Source organism: Nasonia vitripennis, chromosome 5, assembly GCF_009193385.2.
Source record: "Nasonia vitripennis strain AsymCx chromosome 5, Nvit_psr_1.1, whole genome shotgun sequence".
NCBI classification, from domain to species: domain Eukaryota; kingdom Metazoa; phylum Arthropoda; class Insecta; order Hymenoptera; family Pteromalidae; genus Nasonia; species Nasonia vitripennis.
In genome coordinates, this window is record NC_045761.1 from 7,255,248 (window position 1) to 7,273,788 (window position 18,541).

The 18,541-nt window shown below is 45.1% G+C and overlaps 1 protein-coding gene across 27 annotated transcripts in view; it reads right to left on the minus strand.

The window, feature by feature from the left end:
- Positions 1–340: 340 nt before the first annotated feature.
- The window catches only part of LOC100121724 (kinesin 3B), a 38,446-nt gene continuing 20,245 nt past the window's right edge, over positions 341–18,541 (minus strand). For 2 of the 27 annotated variants that reach the window (XM_016989480.2, XM_016989481.3), the window contains 28 exons: positions 17,884–18,050; positions 14,624–14,706; positions 14,196–14,274; positions 13,777–14,125; positions 13,433–13,688; positions 13,303–13,305; positions 13,024–13,187; positions 12,793–12,932; positions 12,393–12,431; positions 10,809–10,949; positions 10,079–10,728; positions 9,876–9,993; positions 9,394–9,566; positions 9,141–9,319; positions 8,699–8,839; positions 7,205–7,342; positions 7,005–7,123; positions 6,483–6,885; positions 6,316–6,409; positions 6,125–6,240; positions 5,436–5,976; positions 5,170–5,359; positions 4,734–4,981; positions 4,354–4,653; positions 3,672–3,971; positions 3,461–3,597; positions 3,279–3,380; positions 341–3,186 (listed from right to left, as the gene is read on the minus strand). In XM_016989480.2, the coding sequence (XP_016844969.1) occupies positions 3,072–3,186; positions 3,279–3,380; positions 3,461–3,597; positions 3,672–3,971; positions 4,354–4,653; positions 4,734–4,981; positions 5,170–5,359; positions 5,436–5,976; positions 6,125–6,240; positions 6,316–6,409; positions 6,483–6,885; positions 7,005–7,123; positions 7,205–7,342; positions 8,699–8,839; positions 9,141–9,319; positions 9,394–9,566; positions 9,876–9,993; positions 10,079–10,728; positions 10,809–10,949; positions 12,393–12,431; positions 12,793–12,932; positions 13,024–13,187; positions 13,303–13,305; positions 13,433–13,688; positions 13,777–14,125; positions 14,196–14,274; positions 14,624–14,706; positions 17,884–17,983 (5,418 nt within the window). In that variant the 5' untranslated portion in view covers positions 17,984–18,050 and the 3' untranslated portion in view covers positions 341–3,071. Of the gene's footprint in view, positions 3,187–3,278; positions 3,381–3,460; positions 3,598–3,671; positions 3,972–4,353; positions 4,654–4,733; positions 4,982–5,169; positions 5,360–5,435; positions 5,977–6,124; positions 6,241–6,315; positions 6,410–6,482; positions 6,886–7,004; positions 7,124–7,204; positions 7,343–8,698; positions 8,840–9,140; positions 9,320–9,393; positions 9,567–9,875; positions 9,994–10,078; positions 10,729–10,808; positions 10,950–12,392; positions 12,432–12,792; positions 12,933–13,023; positions 13,188–13,302; positions 13,306–13,432; positions 13,689–13,776; positions 14,126–14,195; positions 14,275–14,623; positions 14,707–17,883; positions 18,051–18,541 lie in introns of those variants that run through there. The other 25 variants (XM_031932132.1, XM_032600766.1, XM_016989485.2 and 22 more) reach the window with 24 other exon arrangements.

The following is an 18,541-nucleotide window of genomic DNA, read 5'->3' on the forward strand; positions in this document are numbered from 1 at the left end:
TTGTAATAACTATAGATTAGTTTAGGAAAAATATTGACGAAGAATTGTAAAAATGTAATATGAAATAAACTAAAAAAATTCAGAAAACCTAAGAAAAGTTGAGAAAAATTAAGAATCCACTAAGCACACGAGGCGACGACTGACCAGGGCATCGTGAATTGTCGCACGAAATTAATATAAAAATTAATTAGATCGATCTTGCATACGAAGCATAAAAAAAGGAATGCTGCATCAGCATTGATAGTATAATAGCAATACTTTTTAATGACTATAACGTGAAAACAAAAGAAAGTTAAGGAAAATCGAAGTATTTGAGCGAAGGCTAAACAACGGGTAAATAAAATGAGCGCAACCTTGTAAGCTTTTATTAATCAGTTTTATTACACGTTAATTACCACTTACAGTAGATCTAGTGTGTAAGTTAAGTAATCGTAATAATCAATACACGTTACAGCATTAATGAATTGTTCAGAGTGGCCTCTATCTCTCTTATTTCTTTTCAGTTTTTAGCGATCAAAAGGACCCGAACTAAAACAATAACGGCTTTGCACGAATCCAAGTTTGTAGTAACATACAAATAAATACACGAACTTACTTTTTATTTACTTAGAGCATAGAGAATCGGAGATTCTTCGCATCAGTGACAATTTCTTTCGTACTTCTTATATGTTCGCCGTTTTTCTCTCCCTCTCATTTCTTTTCGTTTATCTCTCTCTCTCTCTCTCCCTCTCTCTCTCTCTCTCTACTGCGTCTCTCTCCCCAACTCTTTGGTAAATTCCGTCGCGCTTGATGCGTCCTCGTAAATGCGTGTAGTAACGTTGTTTATATTAAATTGATTTATGCATATCTTTATATATTTATATATAACTATTTATATATATAAGTGATCATATTCTCTTTTACAATTTCCCACGCCTGTCCGTATATCCCTTTCCGCGGTTGCATTAATGCCAATTATGTTTTCCGGCTGTATTTCTCTCGCCGCAGGCCTCGACTTTTTGCAATCGTAATAAAGAATCGAAGAATTTTCTCTGCGACGTACAGAATTGATTCTTCACGATCATAAGTGCATTACAACGGCGGCGGCGGCGGCTCTCCTTTCGTTCTTCCGCTCGTTATTACTCATCTCTTGTAATTCATTGTTCGCGCATCGCGAGTACAGCATACATACTCCGATGCGTGCGGATCGCTGCAATCGATAACAAAATAAAACTATATATATAATATTAAACGCTACAACAGTCAGCAAGCGAAACTGATTGCGGGCGTAGCAGCCCACGAGCGCGCGCACGCGTACGCGAAACTCTAATGATCATCATAGCGATTGATCCAGCCTCAGAGTGTGAGTTTCATGTCCGGCAACGTCTCGGGGGATGCTCCGCTTACCCCTACCGCATTAATTAATATTTATAATAAATCGATCGATTATCGATCTTTCGTTCACTCTTCGCGCTCGCTATTTAATATCCGAATTAAAATAAATACGAACGCCTCCGCAGGGCTCGATTGGTAATCATGATTATAATAATGATATTGATCGTTCTCTAATAATAATAATAATTAATAATGACAGTAATAATAATAATAGATAATATCTCAATGGCTTCGAACGATAACAAAAAAAAAAAAAATAAAGCTTGCAGAGCTTGCGAGCTTCACACTCACAATTCACGCACTCTTACATTTCTCACACGCATACTTTCGACTAGAAATCATACTGTTGAATGTTGAGCTTCTCTCTCTCTCTCTCTCTCTCTCTCTCTCTCTCTCTCTCTCTCGCAGCAGCCGACTCTTCTCCGTTTCCTCTACTCTCTCCCTCACTGTCCCCGCGTCTCGAGATCGGTTGTGCCGCCGCCGTCTCTTTCTCTAAGTATATAAAAATATCTACGGAGAAAAGACAGCGGGGCTGCTCCGAAGTGCGAGAACGTATGCGAAGGGTGTGGTCCTCTACGCGCGCCGTATTTACAAGGAGAGCGCGCGCAAACAGCCTCCTCTCGCAGTACATAGCTCATATCGTAATCGCACACTTTTCCTGCTTTGACTCGTCTGTAGTTTCTCATCGCTCTCTCTCTCTCTCTCTCTCTCTCTCTCTCTCTCTCTCTCTCTCTCTCTCTCTCTCTCTCATGCAACGTTTTATAGCAGCGGGCGCATCTCTCACTTCCTCTCTACATCTATAAACGTCAAGGGGGATGTATGTTTCTTTCCGAATATACCAAAGCATTTACGAAGAGTAGTTTTTTCATTTGTCTTTTTTGTCTTCTTCTTCTTCTTCTTCTTGTAAATTAATGTCAATTTTCTTTTGGCTTGTCAGTGTGTATGTGTGCGTGTCAGTGTGGATGTGTGTCGACGTGTGCTTGAAAAGAGCGACTGCGCTCTTTATTGCATCGAAGATCTAGTATAAGTATATAAGAACATCGTCCCTGTGTGCAGATGCTGCGCTGGCCGTGCAATTTATTAGGATGGACGACCAAGATTTTCGCGCTTCTCTCGCGCTCCCCCTTCGAGAATACCGCTTATACGCAAATCGTGTGAGTGTGTGTATATATAATATATACCAAAATGCGGATCAGACAAAAGAACAAGAGGATGTGGCGTCAAGTGTATGAGAGCGGGGAATGCTTATTCTTGTTGTCGCACTGTGTGTGTCATCATTTATAATAGGTGATGTGCAGCGGAATGCTTATATCGATTACAGTCGGTATATATCATATTCGTTCGTTCGTTCGTTCGTTCGTTCGTTCATGGATACCGGTGTGCTCTTGCGTTTGTGCCATATCCTCCCTGACGGGAGGTAGCTGGCACTTACCGGTTACTCTATACGCATTACGTGTGGCCGTGCCACGCTCTACCGTTGCGCAACGCTTCCCACGGGGGGAAACGGCCGGTGAACGGGCAGACGCCTATACATATGATTGATGGGTCTAAACTGATCCGCCTAGTTGTCAGTCGAAAACAATCGGAAAGCCAAAGCTACAGAAATCCCGCGACTCGAGGGCAGAGTGAGAGCGATTCAGCACGATCCTCGAGGCCTTGGCGACGACGCCCATCATCTCGGCCAGCGAGTCTGCCACTCACTTGGCTTGGGCTTGAGTATCCGCGAGCCCGACTCCTGTGGTCGTAGCTGCAGGTGGCGCTAGAGTTATCGGTATTCCGTTGGCTCCCGGCCCCTTGCGCGCCAGTTTCGACCTGTTGATTGAACATTTTCCGTTATTCGTCTCTTAATGCCTACATATTTTCATCATTTTTACTCGAGAAATAGACCTAGTCGTTGATCGTACCTTATCTGTCCCGCCAACAAAGGATTAATTGCGTAAAGCCAATCGTAAACCTCCTTATCGCCTAAAGTCTGGAGGAGATAACCCCGATGCTTTGTTACAACGCTGAAATAGATAAAGTCGTTGTTAAAAGTACGCTTCGATTTTTTGTAGAGAATAGTAGAAATTTATACTTGATGTCTTACCTAAAAGTATTGGGTACTTTGACCATAGCTAGCTGGTCCTCAGAGTATTCTACTTGGGCTGTCGCCAGGTTAATCAGCGCTCTCTCCACGGGATCCTTCTCATCCCGGAAAATGAAAACGTACGGTCTGCGAACAGACTGCAAAGGAAATTAATATTAGAATCAGAAGCTAGTGCGTCAGTAAAGCGAAAAGAAACGAAATGTCAACTCACCACCCATCGCTTCTTCCATCCGTTAGTCTTATGCTCTAGGACGTTGAGGTAGCCTTTCCGGGCGATGACCGGACTGATGCGTATCTCCTCAACCTCGGGCACGTAGAGTACGAGGCTCTCCTTGAGGGGTGAACTGGCACCAAGAGGAGCCGGCGCCGAGGCCGTGTCTCCTCCGCTGCCCGCGAGGATACTCTCCTGCAGCTCCTGAAGCCTCGCGCGCTCGGGCGAGCTCAACCTAAAGATGCACGACTTAGACCTGCTCTTCACTATTATTCCTGCGGACTGCAAGTAACACCTCTCCTGTATAACCCGAGACGCGCACCCCTTTGCTCGTTTGTTCTCTGCCTTAATTTATTTTTTTGCTTTCAACATCATACGTGATTACCAATGATATCCAATGCTTACCGAGTGATAGAGATAGAAATATATAATGTGGACTAAAAGCTGCTTGAGCTGCTGCCGTAGTACATGTATGTATATGTATATATGTACATGTTGTGGTATTAGTAGTAATAAGTAAGAAATGAAAAAAAAAAAAATAAATTCTCTCCGAATTACAAACTTGGTCTCGTATGTGCATGTTTGTATAATGTATGAAGAGAAGCAGTATAGCGCGCGAGAATGTATAGGCTGCAGAGACAACCGCTACAGGGCGTTTCAGGCATACGAGGAAAAAGTTTACCTGCTCGTAATCGCATAATCGGGGATATACTGACTCTTGGGACGAGGAGGAGACGACCGAGGACATCATCGAGGTGGTCATGTCGGTTATGGTGTCGTCGCCTGGTGAAACGTCCGAAAGTACGATCGGTTCCTTACTCGGGATCCTACCCTGGATCAGTTTCACGTACTTGCTCGCTATCTCCTTCTCGCGCTCGTTCATCTCCCAGGGCTCGTACACGTCCTTGCTCGTTGATTTCTTCAGCTTAACAGGGCTGGCATGCGGCTCATTCGTCGCCTTAGCCACCATGTTGCACACCTCCTGCGAAGGGTTTACATTGCATACGTTGAATTTAAAGTGAATTTCAACATAGGATATACAGAAAAGTTTTGCAGACGCACCTTCTCGCTCTTGGTGAAGTCATGCACGGTCTTATTACATAAAATGTTCTTGTCAATGCCAAGCTTTTCACGCAATAGCAGAGTGTGCCTGACACGTTCGACCTCCTCGAGCCTCGTAAGCTTCTCAAGTTCCCACTGGTGGTCGAAAATAAGACTATCGCCACGCGGCCTCCAGCCGTCGAGGTTCTCCTCGCCCCTGACATAGGTCGAGCTTGTGTCGAGCACTCGGCGCTGTCGCCTCTGTACACCTGTAACGATAAAAGCCAGAAAGATTCAGCGGGGCACAACTATCTCACTCGGAGCTATTTCATGGATGATACATCGAAATGCAACAAGACATCACAACACGACATCGATGGATCGACTAGTGGGCTTGGTGGTGATAAACGGGATAGGGAGCGAGTCGGGTAACTTCTAAGGGTTAGACAAGACAAACCTGGGCTACCTGCTTCAGAAGCGCGGCGAAGAACAAGCTCGTAGACGCCGCTCAAACGGTTGGCCTCCTGGTTACGGTAGCTGCCGCTGAACAGGTGCTTCAAGGATCGTGGGCCCACTCGCGCGTCTCGGCCGTAGATGATCATGCTCAGGTCCTTGGTGATAATGGCCGGTCTGCCGCAGTTCTCCAGCTGCAAATTATAAGGCAGAATGATTTATTATTCGCGGCCTAATTTTTCTAATCTTCAACTCTTTTACCGTACACACCTCGAGGTAAGCCGAGATGGTCATAAAGATCTGCTCTCCGTACGAAGTGACGCGGTTGAGCAGTGCAGAGTTGTGCAGCGAGCTATCCCAGGCAGCCTCGAACCTGTACATACAGCGATCGTCGCCGGGCAGATCGAGGTACTCGCCGGGGAATAGTCCGAGTGAGAGGACCGACGAGTCGTTATCCTCCTCCTCGGGCTCGGGTGTGTTCCTGATACGGCCGACGACGAGTTCGCGCACGTCCTTCCAGCGCAGCTCCGAGGCCTGCTCGTGTACAATGGTGATGCGGATACGTCGCTGGATGCCCTGGTGCAGAAGGAAGAGGCCCCGGCAGGGTAGGTCGTCACTGTGATCGACCACCGATGGCACGTACTCGCCGTTAGGTGCCAGTTCGCAAATCTCGAACCAGACAAGCACGTCGTACTTGGCGTGCACGTGCGAGGTACTCGGTGAGGGTAACACGCTGCCGAACTTAGGCGAGCGCACCGGCTGGCTGATCGGGATCGACGGTGGCAGCATACGCTTAGGCGGCTGACGCACGCTGGAATCACGCGGTTTTAGTTTAGTATTTTTATATTGTATTCGTGCTGCACGTTAATTATCGATTCGAGCCTGTCGCGGCGTAGTTTGCGCTGTATGTATAAATAGGACTTCAAGGTCTCGCGGCAAATAAATCAGCGCCAACTTACAACTCAAGTTTAGCATCCTTGTGGAGCGGATGTTGCTGATAGTGGCCAATGACTTCGAAGACTATTGGCTGCGTCTTCAGATACTCTATGAATGACTTTGTGACTGTGACAGTTATCTGGAAATAAAGAGCACGTACATATGACTGACTGTTCGTAATTTTACTGACGCAATCTGTAGAAAGTTGAATTACATTTTGTACGTGATAGAAGCCGGGTGGATTTCCTTTTCCAGTGTTCTTGACGGGCTCGGTTGAGAAAGTATCGATGTCGTGTCGATGTAAGAAACTGTAAATCAAACGTTCCGTCAATAATGCACTCTACCAATCAAAGCTTCTAAAATCCAAGGGAAAAGAATTACTTGAATTGACAGAAGAGATCGACATATTCGGTGGCAATGCCCATGGCCTGCAGTACAGTGACCCTAAAGGTAAACTCTGCGCCAATTTGGAGATGCTCAGGCAGTTCCTCCTCCTTCATATCGCTCGAGACTGAGCTGTCGCCTCGGCCACTGTCGGCATCGCCGACCTCCTCGTCCTCCTTGAGCTCTTTGCAATTCTCGTTGCTCTTGATCTCCTTGTTCTCGTTCTGACCCTCGACAACGCGCTCCTCCTGCATCAAGATCTGCTGCTGCTGGTTCTTCTCTAGGGTCTGGGCAAGCAGGGTGTTACGACGGTTCTGTCGCTGTGTACCGAACAGATCGTCGTCGAATGAAATCCGGGCCGATTGTCGTACACCACTTGAGTACTCGCTATTTTCCTCTTCTAGGAGAAGGTGTTCGTTAAAGTTGTGCCAATTGAATTGTTTTACTTTATTATTCCATTGGCAATGGAGTTTTGTTGCTGAAATCTCAATAACAAAATCCAAAAGTTTCGTGACGTACCTACAACGGCCTGTACGGCCACTCGGAGGTAGCCCTTGACGTCGCCCTTCTCGTTGACGATAGCGATCTTGTGGATCAGTGGCACCGGATATAACAGGTTGCTCAAGTAGACGAACGATCTGCAACGCGAATTTTCCATCGTTCGTACATTACAAAGTATTAAGAATTCATAAGGATTTCGATGAGAAACGACAGCTCACCTGCCAACCATACGGAACCATGGAAACCGATCGTAGAATGGATCGCCTCCGGTAATGCTCTCGATGTTGTAGTCCGGCGATGTGGGCGATAGCTCGGCCTCGTTGTGGTACATCTCTCGCATCAGTTCCAGCCTTTGCCTGTGAAGAGATGAACATATGAGAATGTCTTTATTTTTCTGCTGCCTTTCGATTCGACAAAACACGTATATATCTGTAAGAGAATGAAGCTGATGCATCTAAGCGGAAGTGACTTTTGCGACTTTTCGACGTGTTGGAGTGAACTTTTTGCCGAGATGTATGGTGAGATTGTCGAAAAGTTTGCTATCTTGCAAGTGACTTTTGACAATTTGTGAAATGTGTGTAACATTATATTTGCAACCTAACGACGAGTCAGTAGATACGTTCGAGTTTTGTACGTACGCACATCAACTCGATTGTTAATGTAAATATATTCAAATAATTTTGTAATAGTCAAAGATTGCTTCTTCACAAACTTAGAATTATCTCTGAGGTACAATAAAACTATTGCGTGCCGTAGACGCGATAAATAAACTGGCTCATAAGGAAATGTGATCGTTGTATTAATTAGATAGCTAAGACGTATCAATTACTGCTACCATCCGGAAACGACAATCGATACCGACCTCTTAAACTTTTAATTTTCATCGCGTTAACTCGAGACCTGTAAGTAAATACAGTCAGCCATTAATGAGACCACTCGAAATTCAATATTACTTTAATAAATTTGTTCTGCGCTACGAAATAAACAAGCCCATTTTACGTAATGACTTTTAGACGATGATCTTTGTCGACTGTATGCAAATATATTCTTAATTTTGTCGATGTATCGTAGCAGTGAACAACTTAAGCATGACGATGGGAACCAGTAATAATTATTAAAGCATATAAGACATACTTTTAAAAGCCTTTTCTCAAGAAAATCAGCAATTACGTTAACATTTCAACTTGGAAAATTAAACAAGATATAAAATAAAGCACATAGATCGAGAATTCGCAGAAGATTTATGCACAACAAAGAGAGTCTACCAATATCATTATCGCGATAATAGCTGACTCAGTTATTTCTTCCTTCTTAAAAAATATTCAATGCATTAGCAAGAGCACACGCGGGTATAAAAGTCTTCGAGAAGATGTATGCGACGCTCGAGAGCTTAGCCGTCATTCACATTTCGCGAGGCTGACGCGCTCATACATATTTCAAGTCCGTCCGATCAATAGAACGATATACGAGCAATGAAAATAACGACGAAGTAAGAAATTATACATCGATGCACTTAGATCGAACCTCGATGGTTATTAATGGTTAAATCATTACAAAAAATTCAAACGTTCTCGTGCCAAGTGATACGTAATCGGAATAGTCAGACCGCACAGATATTTGTACGCTCGGCGACTCAGTGCGCGCTATAACAGACAGAAGCGGATGCAAAAGCAGCAGCAGCAACAGCACGGACTCTTAGTGCGCGGACCAACCTCGAGGGCAAGAGGTTTGCGAGCATTAGCTTCGGGCTAGCGTGATGACGGTATTGGAAAAAGTCCAGTTCCGGCGGCCAGCCGCTGCTAGTGGGACTCGAGTCTTCGTCGTAAGTTCGGCGCAACACCTCCAAGCGCTCTCTACAAAGCCCAACAGTGTCACTACCGATAACTATGTACCCCCTCGTGTCGCGGTCGGTCCCCGCACAACGAGTCTCTCTCACTTTTTATCTTCGATTAAAGTTTTGCTCTACTGTGTGATATCTCAAATATAAACTGCTGAAGCTCGTAAAGTCGAGTGAGCGTGTTTTACTGTCTCAAACGTGTTCTACGGCTGAAGCTTGTATTTTATAGTTTAATATGTATATAGAAAATGAAGCTGAGAACTTTGTAAATCTAGTCATACTCGATGTGAAATCGAATTCTGACTTGGCAGGCTTACCTGAGCTTGTCGAGAGTCCAGTAGTGAGTAGCCCCGTTCTTAAGATCCTGGACCTCGACGGCGACGATTGTCCGAGGGAAGGGTCTCTCCTCCTCCTCATCGTCCTCGACCGCCGGTAGAAGATCCGGTGGCAGAGGCGAGTACAGCGTGTCGGTCAGCAGCGTGAATTGGAACTGAACCTGAGAAGCGAAATGAGTCGATTAACCTCGTGCTACAGACGAGCCAAATTTCGCTACATGTAATGGCAGTTTACCTTTTTCTTGAGCTCCACCGAGATGGCATTGGCCTCCTTGAGGAAGATCGCGTTGCCCCAGAGATCGTCCCGCAAACTGGTGAACTGGTGATACTTCCACTTGCGGAAGGCCCAGCTGGCCAGCTGGAATTCACGCTCACCCCAGTTGCTCTCTGCGTCAAACAATGGGTTGACTGAAATACAAGCAATCGTCGGGCGAAACAGTCAGATAAGCAAGCAGAAAAACCTCAATTACGAGAGAACGTCTAGAGGAGAGTTAGAGTCGATGTGTTATAAAGTGTGAGTGTGATCAATTGCGCCAAACACGAGTTTGCCGAGAAATCACGAGGGTATACAATGTGCAGAGGAAAATACATGCGGAGTATAGAAAAGAGTATAATAAGTTCTGCGCGCTGTGAGACTGGTGCGGCGATATAAACAGTATATCACGTGTTATTGTATAATGTCAAACTGTCGTGTGAAATAAGGAACGCAAGGCTCACCGAAGATGTCCTCCTCAATGTTATTAAAGTCTTCGGGCGTGTAGCTGCTGTACATCGACATCGTCATGCTCTGTTCCTCGACCTGCTTTTGCAAGGCGTCGATTCGAGCTTCGTAAGTCTGCGCAAAAGAAAAGGAGACAAAACGTTACGACGATCGCAGCACGCGCCATATAATAAAATCTTACGTATCAAGGGTAACGAACTTTTCTCTGCTCTTCGAACAGTTGATCTGCCTCTTCTTTTTCCTTGCGAAACTGTTCCTCGAGAACTAGAAGACGCTTGTCCATCTCGACTTTGAGATCGATCCCCTGCTTCTCGAGCAGCTCGATCTGGGCGAAGTTCCAGTCGACCGTCTCGCCGTTTGCCGGTGTCTCGGCTGGCGAGCTCTTCTCTCGCCTCTCGCGCACCTGATCCGGATGGTTGAACCTGAAGACGTGATTCTTGCCGAGTATAACCCTGGAGCCAGTCTTGAGCAGCAGGGGCTCGGTTATGGCGCGACCGTTGACGTAAATCAAGGCCCCCGCCTTGGGTATCAGTGTGATTAGACCCTCGTGATTTTCGAAGACGCAGTGCTCGCTTAGAATGTGAGGACCGCACAGCTGTATATCTTGGGGAATGTTGGCCTCGGCGCTGCCGATCCGCGTGAAGCCGTCCTTGATATAGTACAGCAGACACTCCGACATGAGGGGGTCCTCGTTTAGATTGACCAGGTGGGGTGTCTTCTTCGGGGAGAACACTCCCACGGTCACGCCGTCCTCCTTCACGGCGACGCCCATCTCCGCGAACACGGCCTCGCGCTGCAGACGGATTGCCTCGGTTCGCTTCAGCTTTTCCTCCCACGTTTCGTTTAGCTCTGCAACGGTACGTTGACGTTGTGTGTGATATAACTCGGGAATTTTTCAATTTTACTGTAAACGTCGTAAAAGTACTCACCGGCTATTAACTTTTCCGAGGCCTGTAGCTGCTCGACGGCCTCCTCGGCCAGTGTGGACGTTCCGTGGGAAGGGATCCTCTGTCGCGACTCCTTCATGTCGTCTTCCCGTTTTGCGTTTCGGATAAAAGAAGTCACGTCTCCTGCGCAAACAAGATTATTCCCTATTACTGACCCCGATCTCTCGCCGTATTCTCTTCCTGACTCTGAGATCGTCGAAGCTTATTCGTATTTTGTGCGCCTCGGCATACGTGTGGCGTCAACAGTGTCAGCTCTACTTATGATAATAATCAACAATTTCAAAACGCTCGCTCGCATCAAGTTGACACCACGATTCTCATAACACTGAAAGCTAGAAGAGGTGTGCGAGTGTGTACACGCGTTATGTATAATTAAAACCACTGAGAAAAGCTCTTTCCTCGATTCATCGCTCAAAAAAGCTTCTTTGCTTCAAACGCACGACCTCCGCATACAGCATTAATACACTCGCCGCTGATGCTGATACGACTAAAGAAACTGCCATGCAACGCACTCTTGGCCGAGTAAGTAAGTAAGCAGAGTCTATATATGTTATAATCCACACCTCGAGAGCGAAGTATAGTATACAAAGTATAGCCGTCTCGCGACAGCACACAGGGATAACAATACAATGTCAATATATTAATAAATAATAAGCGTCAAACGAGCGTGAGGCGTCGCAGCCAAATTTTACAACATAACTTCTACATAAAGCTTACAAAGCGGGCTGTACACGAGATAGCTTGTATTAGATTATTCAACCCGAGCTCGGAATAATCGATAGACTGATGTATACGAAGCTTCTTCTTCTTCGTCAAAACAACGCCGGCGCGCTTTCTCGAAAGCTCTGGAACACGTCGCGCTAAGAGCTAAAATCACACTATGTATATTGATAAAAAAAAAATAGAGAACCGAAAGCGCTCTCCCGCACGCAAGTCTCGCGCTGTGTGTATATGCACATATATAACGCATAACAGGGGTATTATGCAGAGCGAGCTGCGCGCGGCAGAACGCGATTACCCGAGAAATGGCAAAGTCGATATAGTAGACACGTATATACCAAGAGAGAGAGAGAGAGAGAGAAAGTTGGTTATTACGTACATACAGACGGCGAACAACGATTTTCGCGTACGCGAGTTCTCTTTTATATACATTATAGATACGCGTTTCGAGGGAGTTCGAGTATCTCCTTTGTCGAGGAATCCTTTACATGCAAAGGTGAGGAAGGTCTTGCATACGTAAGCGCATCGATGTTCCTCTTCTGGACTGTATCGCGCGCGCTTTTTCCGCCGGGAAATTGATAGCCCGGTGTATACACTCGTTTTCGCATGCAGGCGCGAGTTTCTCGATCAATTATTGTGCGAGCTTTATCCGTGCGGTTATAAACTCGGTATACGTATGCAATGTGTGCTACATGAGCGAAAAAAGCGAGATATATACTGAAAGCCGTGAGTGAGGAAGTCAAAAGAATACAAGGATGTCATATGTATATAGAGAGATAGATATAGAGTTTCGCTTGCTCGCACGTATCGCTCAAGTTTTCTGGATTTTAAATTTTGGTTACTTACTAGACTCTTTCTTTTCATAAGTGATTTTGCCATCTGGCCCTAAGCAGAGTTGCGTATATGGGGAAGAAAAAAAAATCTCTGGTAAATGGCTTGCCTACTCGTTGATTTCGAATAATTTCTTTCAATGCTCAAAATGTCAAAAATCGTATTCACAAAAGTTGAATAGTTATACCGTAATATCGTAGACTACAGGCACTAATCAGCAGAGAATAATGATAATAATCGTTTAGCTTACTCATACACAGTATCATATAAATACGAAAAATCGTTTCATAGACAAAGATACGATAAATATAATTACGTGTTAGTAGACAAGTACATATTTACAATATAAATGTTAGTATATATAAGCTCGCGGGTTATATAAAAAAAGTACAGTACAGACAACGCCGAGACTCACCTTCTTGGTAATCGATTCCCTCCTGTTTGAGCAGTTCGCGCAGCTTCTGGATCTCCTCCTTGAGCTCGCGAATAATCTTGGCGTTGGCGTCCTCGTTGACCACAGCCTTGCAAACGATCTGTTTCGCTCTGTCCGCGTATCTGCATACACACGTCAAAACCGCTTGTATACACGTTCCCGAGTACATATATACCTATACAGCCGAATGGATGATCGGTTCACTCGAATTACCTGAGCGTTGAAAGAGTCTCGTCGTAGTTGATGTCGGCGGGACTGACGGCCGCTATCATGGCGGTTTTGGAGTTGCCGCCGAGGTTCTCGCGAAGCAGCCATGTCAGTACCGAATCTCGGTAGGGAATGAAGTCGGCCTTCTTCTTCTTCTTGTCCTTCGAAGCCTGTGCGGGGAGAGAACGTTTGAGATAGGCTTCGTTACGAGGTTCGGGAATAATAATAGCGAGCAGTGCGAGACTCCATCGTTTTAAATGAAAGTAAACTCTCGAGGAAACTTACCGCCTTTGAGAGTCGACGAGGAGCCGAATGAGCAGCGGAAAGTTTGAAAAAGGATGGCAATGAATGAGTAAGAGCGTATAATTCACAGGGTTATCGAAATAATTTCTCCAACGACGAGGCGGTAACTTACGATCTCGGCGAGGGCGCTGATGACCTTGCCGAGGGTGGTGAGACTCTTGTTGATGTTGGCGCCCTCCTTGAGTCTGGTGCCCTTGGCTCCGGTGGAGTCGGCTCGTTCCGAACCCGCGAGATCGACCAGAGAGATCTTGCTGACCTTCTCCGTGACTAGACCCGTCGCGTTGTCCTGCTTCTGTTGTGTGAAAAATATCGTGAAGACCGCGTGCGACCTACTCGAGGTCTCGTTCATGTTCGTTGCTGCCACCGTCCTGTCGATGCAGAAAAAGGGAGGTTATCGATTAATTATTTTATACATTAAATAACGTATAAGCCATTCCGAATGATAGAAAAGCCGACCTCGCTTTGTTGCCCTCGTCGATGAGGTTGTGAATGTCCTCGTAGGACATGACGGCGAGCTTGGACAGGTCCTCGACGTAGGGTCCAAGTAGAGGGTGTTCCCTAACTCGTAGGTTGCCCTTGTTCTTGGGATTGAGCAGGTCGCGCACACGCTCGCAGTAGATCTCCATGTAGCTGACCTCGACCGAGTGCTTCATGTCCTCGTTCGAGCTGTTGTCGCCGATCCTGCGGAACAGGTCCTTGCAGATCTGGGGAATAATGCCCTCCTGGCCTTCCTCCTGTTTGCCCATCATCGTGTACGACTTGCCTGCGCCAGTCTGGCCGTACGCGAAGATGCAGACGTTGTAACCTGTCGTGGTGGGAATCGTTAGATATAGTTCAATCGTGATTCATCTTCGATAGTTATATTCATGACTTACCCTCGAACGCGTGCTCGAGCATCTCCTCTCCGATGTCCTTGTAGACCATGATTTGAGTCGAGTAGTTTTCGTCGTTCGGCTGTACAATGACACATATACGTGGGCGTTATTATACGAGTCAGAAATGGGAGCAATAACCACTATTGCCATTACATTCAGGGAGAGAGAGAGAGAGAGAGAGAGAGAGAGAGAGAGAGAGAGAGAGAGAAACACAGGGTTGGAAGCATCGAAAATTCATGACCTCGCGTGAGATGAAGAGACTGGCATATCTCGTTGAATATTACAGGACACAGCGCGCGGCTATACGTGCCTAGAATTTCTCTCGATTTCATCATCATCTCGAGCAACGTCTGTGTTTCTCTCTCTCTCTCTCTCTCTCTCCCTTCGGCTTGGAGATCCGTATCGAGCTATACTGTCGTGATACTCACGTCCATAGAAAAGTAAGAATAATCGTAGTTAAAACTCTTGATCGCATCTTTCGTTCCTGGAGGCGCCTTGGGATTTGCTATGGCTGTGAAGCAAAAACGAACATACGTCGCAGTTAATTATCGCGATGCACTGATTTTCGAATATCCATAGATTGCGATCGCAGGGGTGACCAGTTATCAACATTTTCAGTAGTCGGTATCAACGTTACGTCAGGCTATAATTCACGGCTAATGTCCCGGAAAACATAAGTATACAGACTTTTCAGTGCACCGTGGGGTAGTTACAAGACAATAGAATCGTATGAAATTACGCAAGCGAGCTCGACTCTGAAGTTTTACGAGCGTGAAACGATAAAATTCGCGAGCGTCACGTGTGTCTGTAATATCCGAAAGCCTGTGCCGTTGACGTCAGTTTTAATCCCGTTAAATTCCATTTGAAACCGGCCGCGTCAAGCTAACTCCAATCCTTCACGGTTTATCGATATGCGTTTGTTCTCTTTTCTGTTTAACCACGCACTTATACACATGAACGTATAGAAAGATGTGTTTTCTCGCCGTGACGAATTTAGCCGGCACGTGGAAAGAAAAAATGCGACAGCGTGATTACGGTATACGCGTGGGCGAGAGTCTCTTCCTCGGCATATATATATATATATATATATATATATATATATATATATATATATATAACGCGTACGCGCACCACTGACGTCACTCCTGTATGTATACGAAGTGCGTCCAAGGGTTTTCTCTGCTGCCCACGTTGAGAAGAGCAGCGGCGGTTCGATTTTACTTGGGTTGATTATTATGACGTTTATATAATATTTTTTTCTTTGCTGGTTTATTGAAAATCGTTGCCAAAAATGTTTAACTCAATATTGTCATCGATCGCGTCCTGAACACTTTTGATGCGAGACAGCTTTATTAGAAAAGCTCTGGACGAAACATGGAAAGCTTCAACGTTTACGGTTCCTTTCGGAATGTGTAGCATGGCTGGTTTTTCATAAACTCGTATACGTGGGAGCTTTTAAAACGAAGGACTTTCTTTTATTATGCACCAGAGAGTGCGCGGCCTTAAACTTTCGAAGTTCGCTATTTCCACATATTATTCGGAGTTTAACCGTAAAATAGGGTGTACCTCCTTAACACATACGCACACACACACACATCCATTTAAGCAGAACCTGAGCTAATTTTCGAAACCGCGCGCGTTACGTTACAGCATAAGCGGAAAAAAGTCTCAATGAAATAAATCAAGGCCGATTGAAAGAGGAATCAAGACTAATCTTATCCCGAATGAAAAAGAAGAAATCCAGTCTATACAGGGATCGAAATTAACACGTATGAACGGTGAAAGGGCGGGGCGTATGTATAGCACACAGACACACGCGTCGCATCTCGCCGGATATTACTAGGTGAGATTGACCGGAAACGAGAGACGCGTTAACGTCCGTAATCGCGGTCTGCTATGTACGAATCGATAACGCCAGACTGCACAATGCCGGCCGACATGTACACAAAGAGTCATATTACAGACGAGCGTTTATATACATGTAACAAACTTGTACGACGTAGACGAGCAGCTGCGTTGCGTTTTGAGCTTGCGATGAATTCTACAGAGATTTTACGCTTTTTCATATATGCGATATTGAATATTGAAGTTAGTATACGATGCGTGTACAGTTCTATGAACAAATTTACCAAACTTATTTAGATCTAGATTTAGTACAGGGAATACACGACGCGAATTTATACAAAGCGATATCTCGGACTTTAATGAGAAACTCCCAAGAAGTTCGTACAAGACGCCCACTCGATGTTCGGAACGGAATGAATAATGCGCGCAATCTATTTCTCCTCTCGTATAAAGTTGAAAATAATCCGAGAGCGCGGTTCGACTTTCTCATTCTTCGAGATCATGTTATAATATAAAAACTAAAACAATTCAACAAGCTCAGTCAGACAGACTAATTGCCCAAGAGCCAGATGGAATCGCGCCAGTCTGACTCCACACACACACACGCGTATTCGCCCGAGGGCTTCGGTGAATGAATGTTTAGCGGGGCGTCGCGAGGTCGGCGGAAAAGAAAACAGCTCTGAGTCACGACTGCGGAGCGTATCGATCGGCAACATGGCTGCTGCTTCTGCTTTCGAGATGAGTTGGAATCGTGCCGTATCATATCCCTCGCGTATAATACATGCGAATGTCTCGATCATGTGCACTACGGGGGTCCGTGTGTTCGCGAGATTAGAAATCATTTATTTAGATTTTTACCCTCTATTCTCTCGGAGGAAGAGAAAAGATGAATATTGAATCGATTTTTCGCGGGTCGCGTCCTTTTGGATGAATGTTTCATCGGGATTTCTCGGACTCGTGCCTGATGACGATGTTCCGAGGGAAATTCCGAGATATGGCTGTGAAGTTGCTTATCGGTTTGATTGAAATTTCGAGACACATTGGATTTGGTCGTAGTTATAGCTGAGCTGCTGCTGGGGGTATCCTCAATCAATACTCGAGATTCCGACGGTATCCGCAGGGCCACGAGGAATTTAATTCGGGCAGTTGTGCATCATTAAATTGAAAAATAACCGCGATGGCGATAACCATAAAAAAATGTTTTTTTCAGAAAAAAAATAAAAAGAACAGAGTTCGTACTCAACGAATCGCAGCATAACACCTATATACAAAAGAGTCCGAGCTGCGACGACCCGTATTATTAGTAATATTGTCGTAGCTTTATTTCGCGTATATTCATATCATAAAGTTCATTCGCTATTCAACGGAGGCTGCACAAAAGATAAGCCGCTGTCGTCGTTTCGCCCGGACGCTTTGTTGTGTGTGTAAGTATAATGAAGTTTCGTAGGGATAGCGAGCACCTGAAACTTTGAATTATTTACCGATCCTCCGAAGGAAAAAGTTGGAACGACGCGCGAAATTAAACTATTGTATAATCCTAACGTAAAAGATGAAACAATATTGACTCGATTGACTGTTATTAAATCTGGTGGGCGAGTATGCCCACATGGCAAACGAGCACTGCTTATACGTGTCTAAATAAAGCCTGTCGTCTGTTGAAAAAAAAAAAAAAACTGTCGAAGGATACGGTCCCTTACTTTTTCACCTCGACCCCATCTCAATAACGTCTTTCGAGCTGAAAACCGTCTGGTCACACGCACGATGTACACGATCGATGATATCGTATATCGCGTATTATAGACACATCATAATATGCGAGTAATGTATAAGGGATAATACTCACAGGTGGTGTTGCCGGTCATTTCGATGATGCATTGGGCCTCGCGGGTTATCTCCCTCATGTTGAAGGGACGAACCCGCACGGCTACCTTCACCGACGACATTTTCACGGTCGGAGTAGTAGCCTCGGGGCTATGCTGCCTCAGTCAATTTGCCTCGATAGCTTCAGCTCTGCAACAAAAGACGAGAGAGGGGTACCTTAGCTCCGACACGTTCCTTAGTGAAATATGTGTAACGTATAGGATTATCTTCCGTTTCATTGGCTTTAGACCTCGTGGCTTATTTAAAGCCGATGTGTAGAGGTGCGTTTGATAGTTGGGAACATTTTTCTCTTGGTTAATTATTCATGTACTATGGATTGATAATGACGTGTGGTTGAAAGCTTTTTTCGTTCACATTTCATATTTCATATTATGCTGGTGACATTTATGCATTTTTGAAATCTGACAAAATATATGATAATTTATTAATATTATATTACTGAATTTCGAGTTGAATAACCTACAGGATGAAACACCTGCGCAAGACTAAGACTCTTCTATTTTGGTACAAGAATACCAATTACTAAGCATACTATCTGAATTACACTCGAGATTTTTCTTAATGCCAGCATTTCGTATTCCGATTCGCATTCACCGACAAGACTGAACCAGTTTTATTAA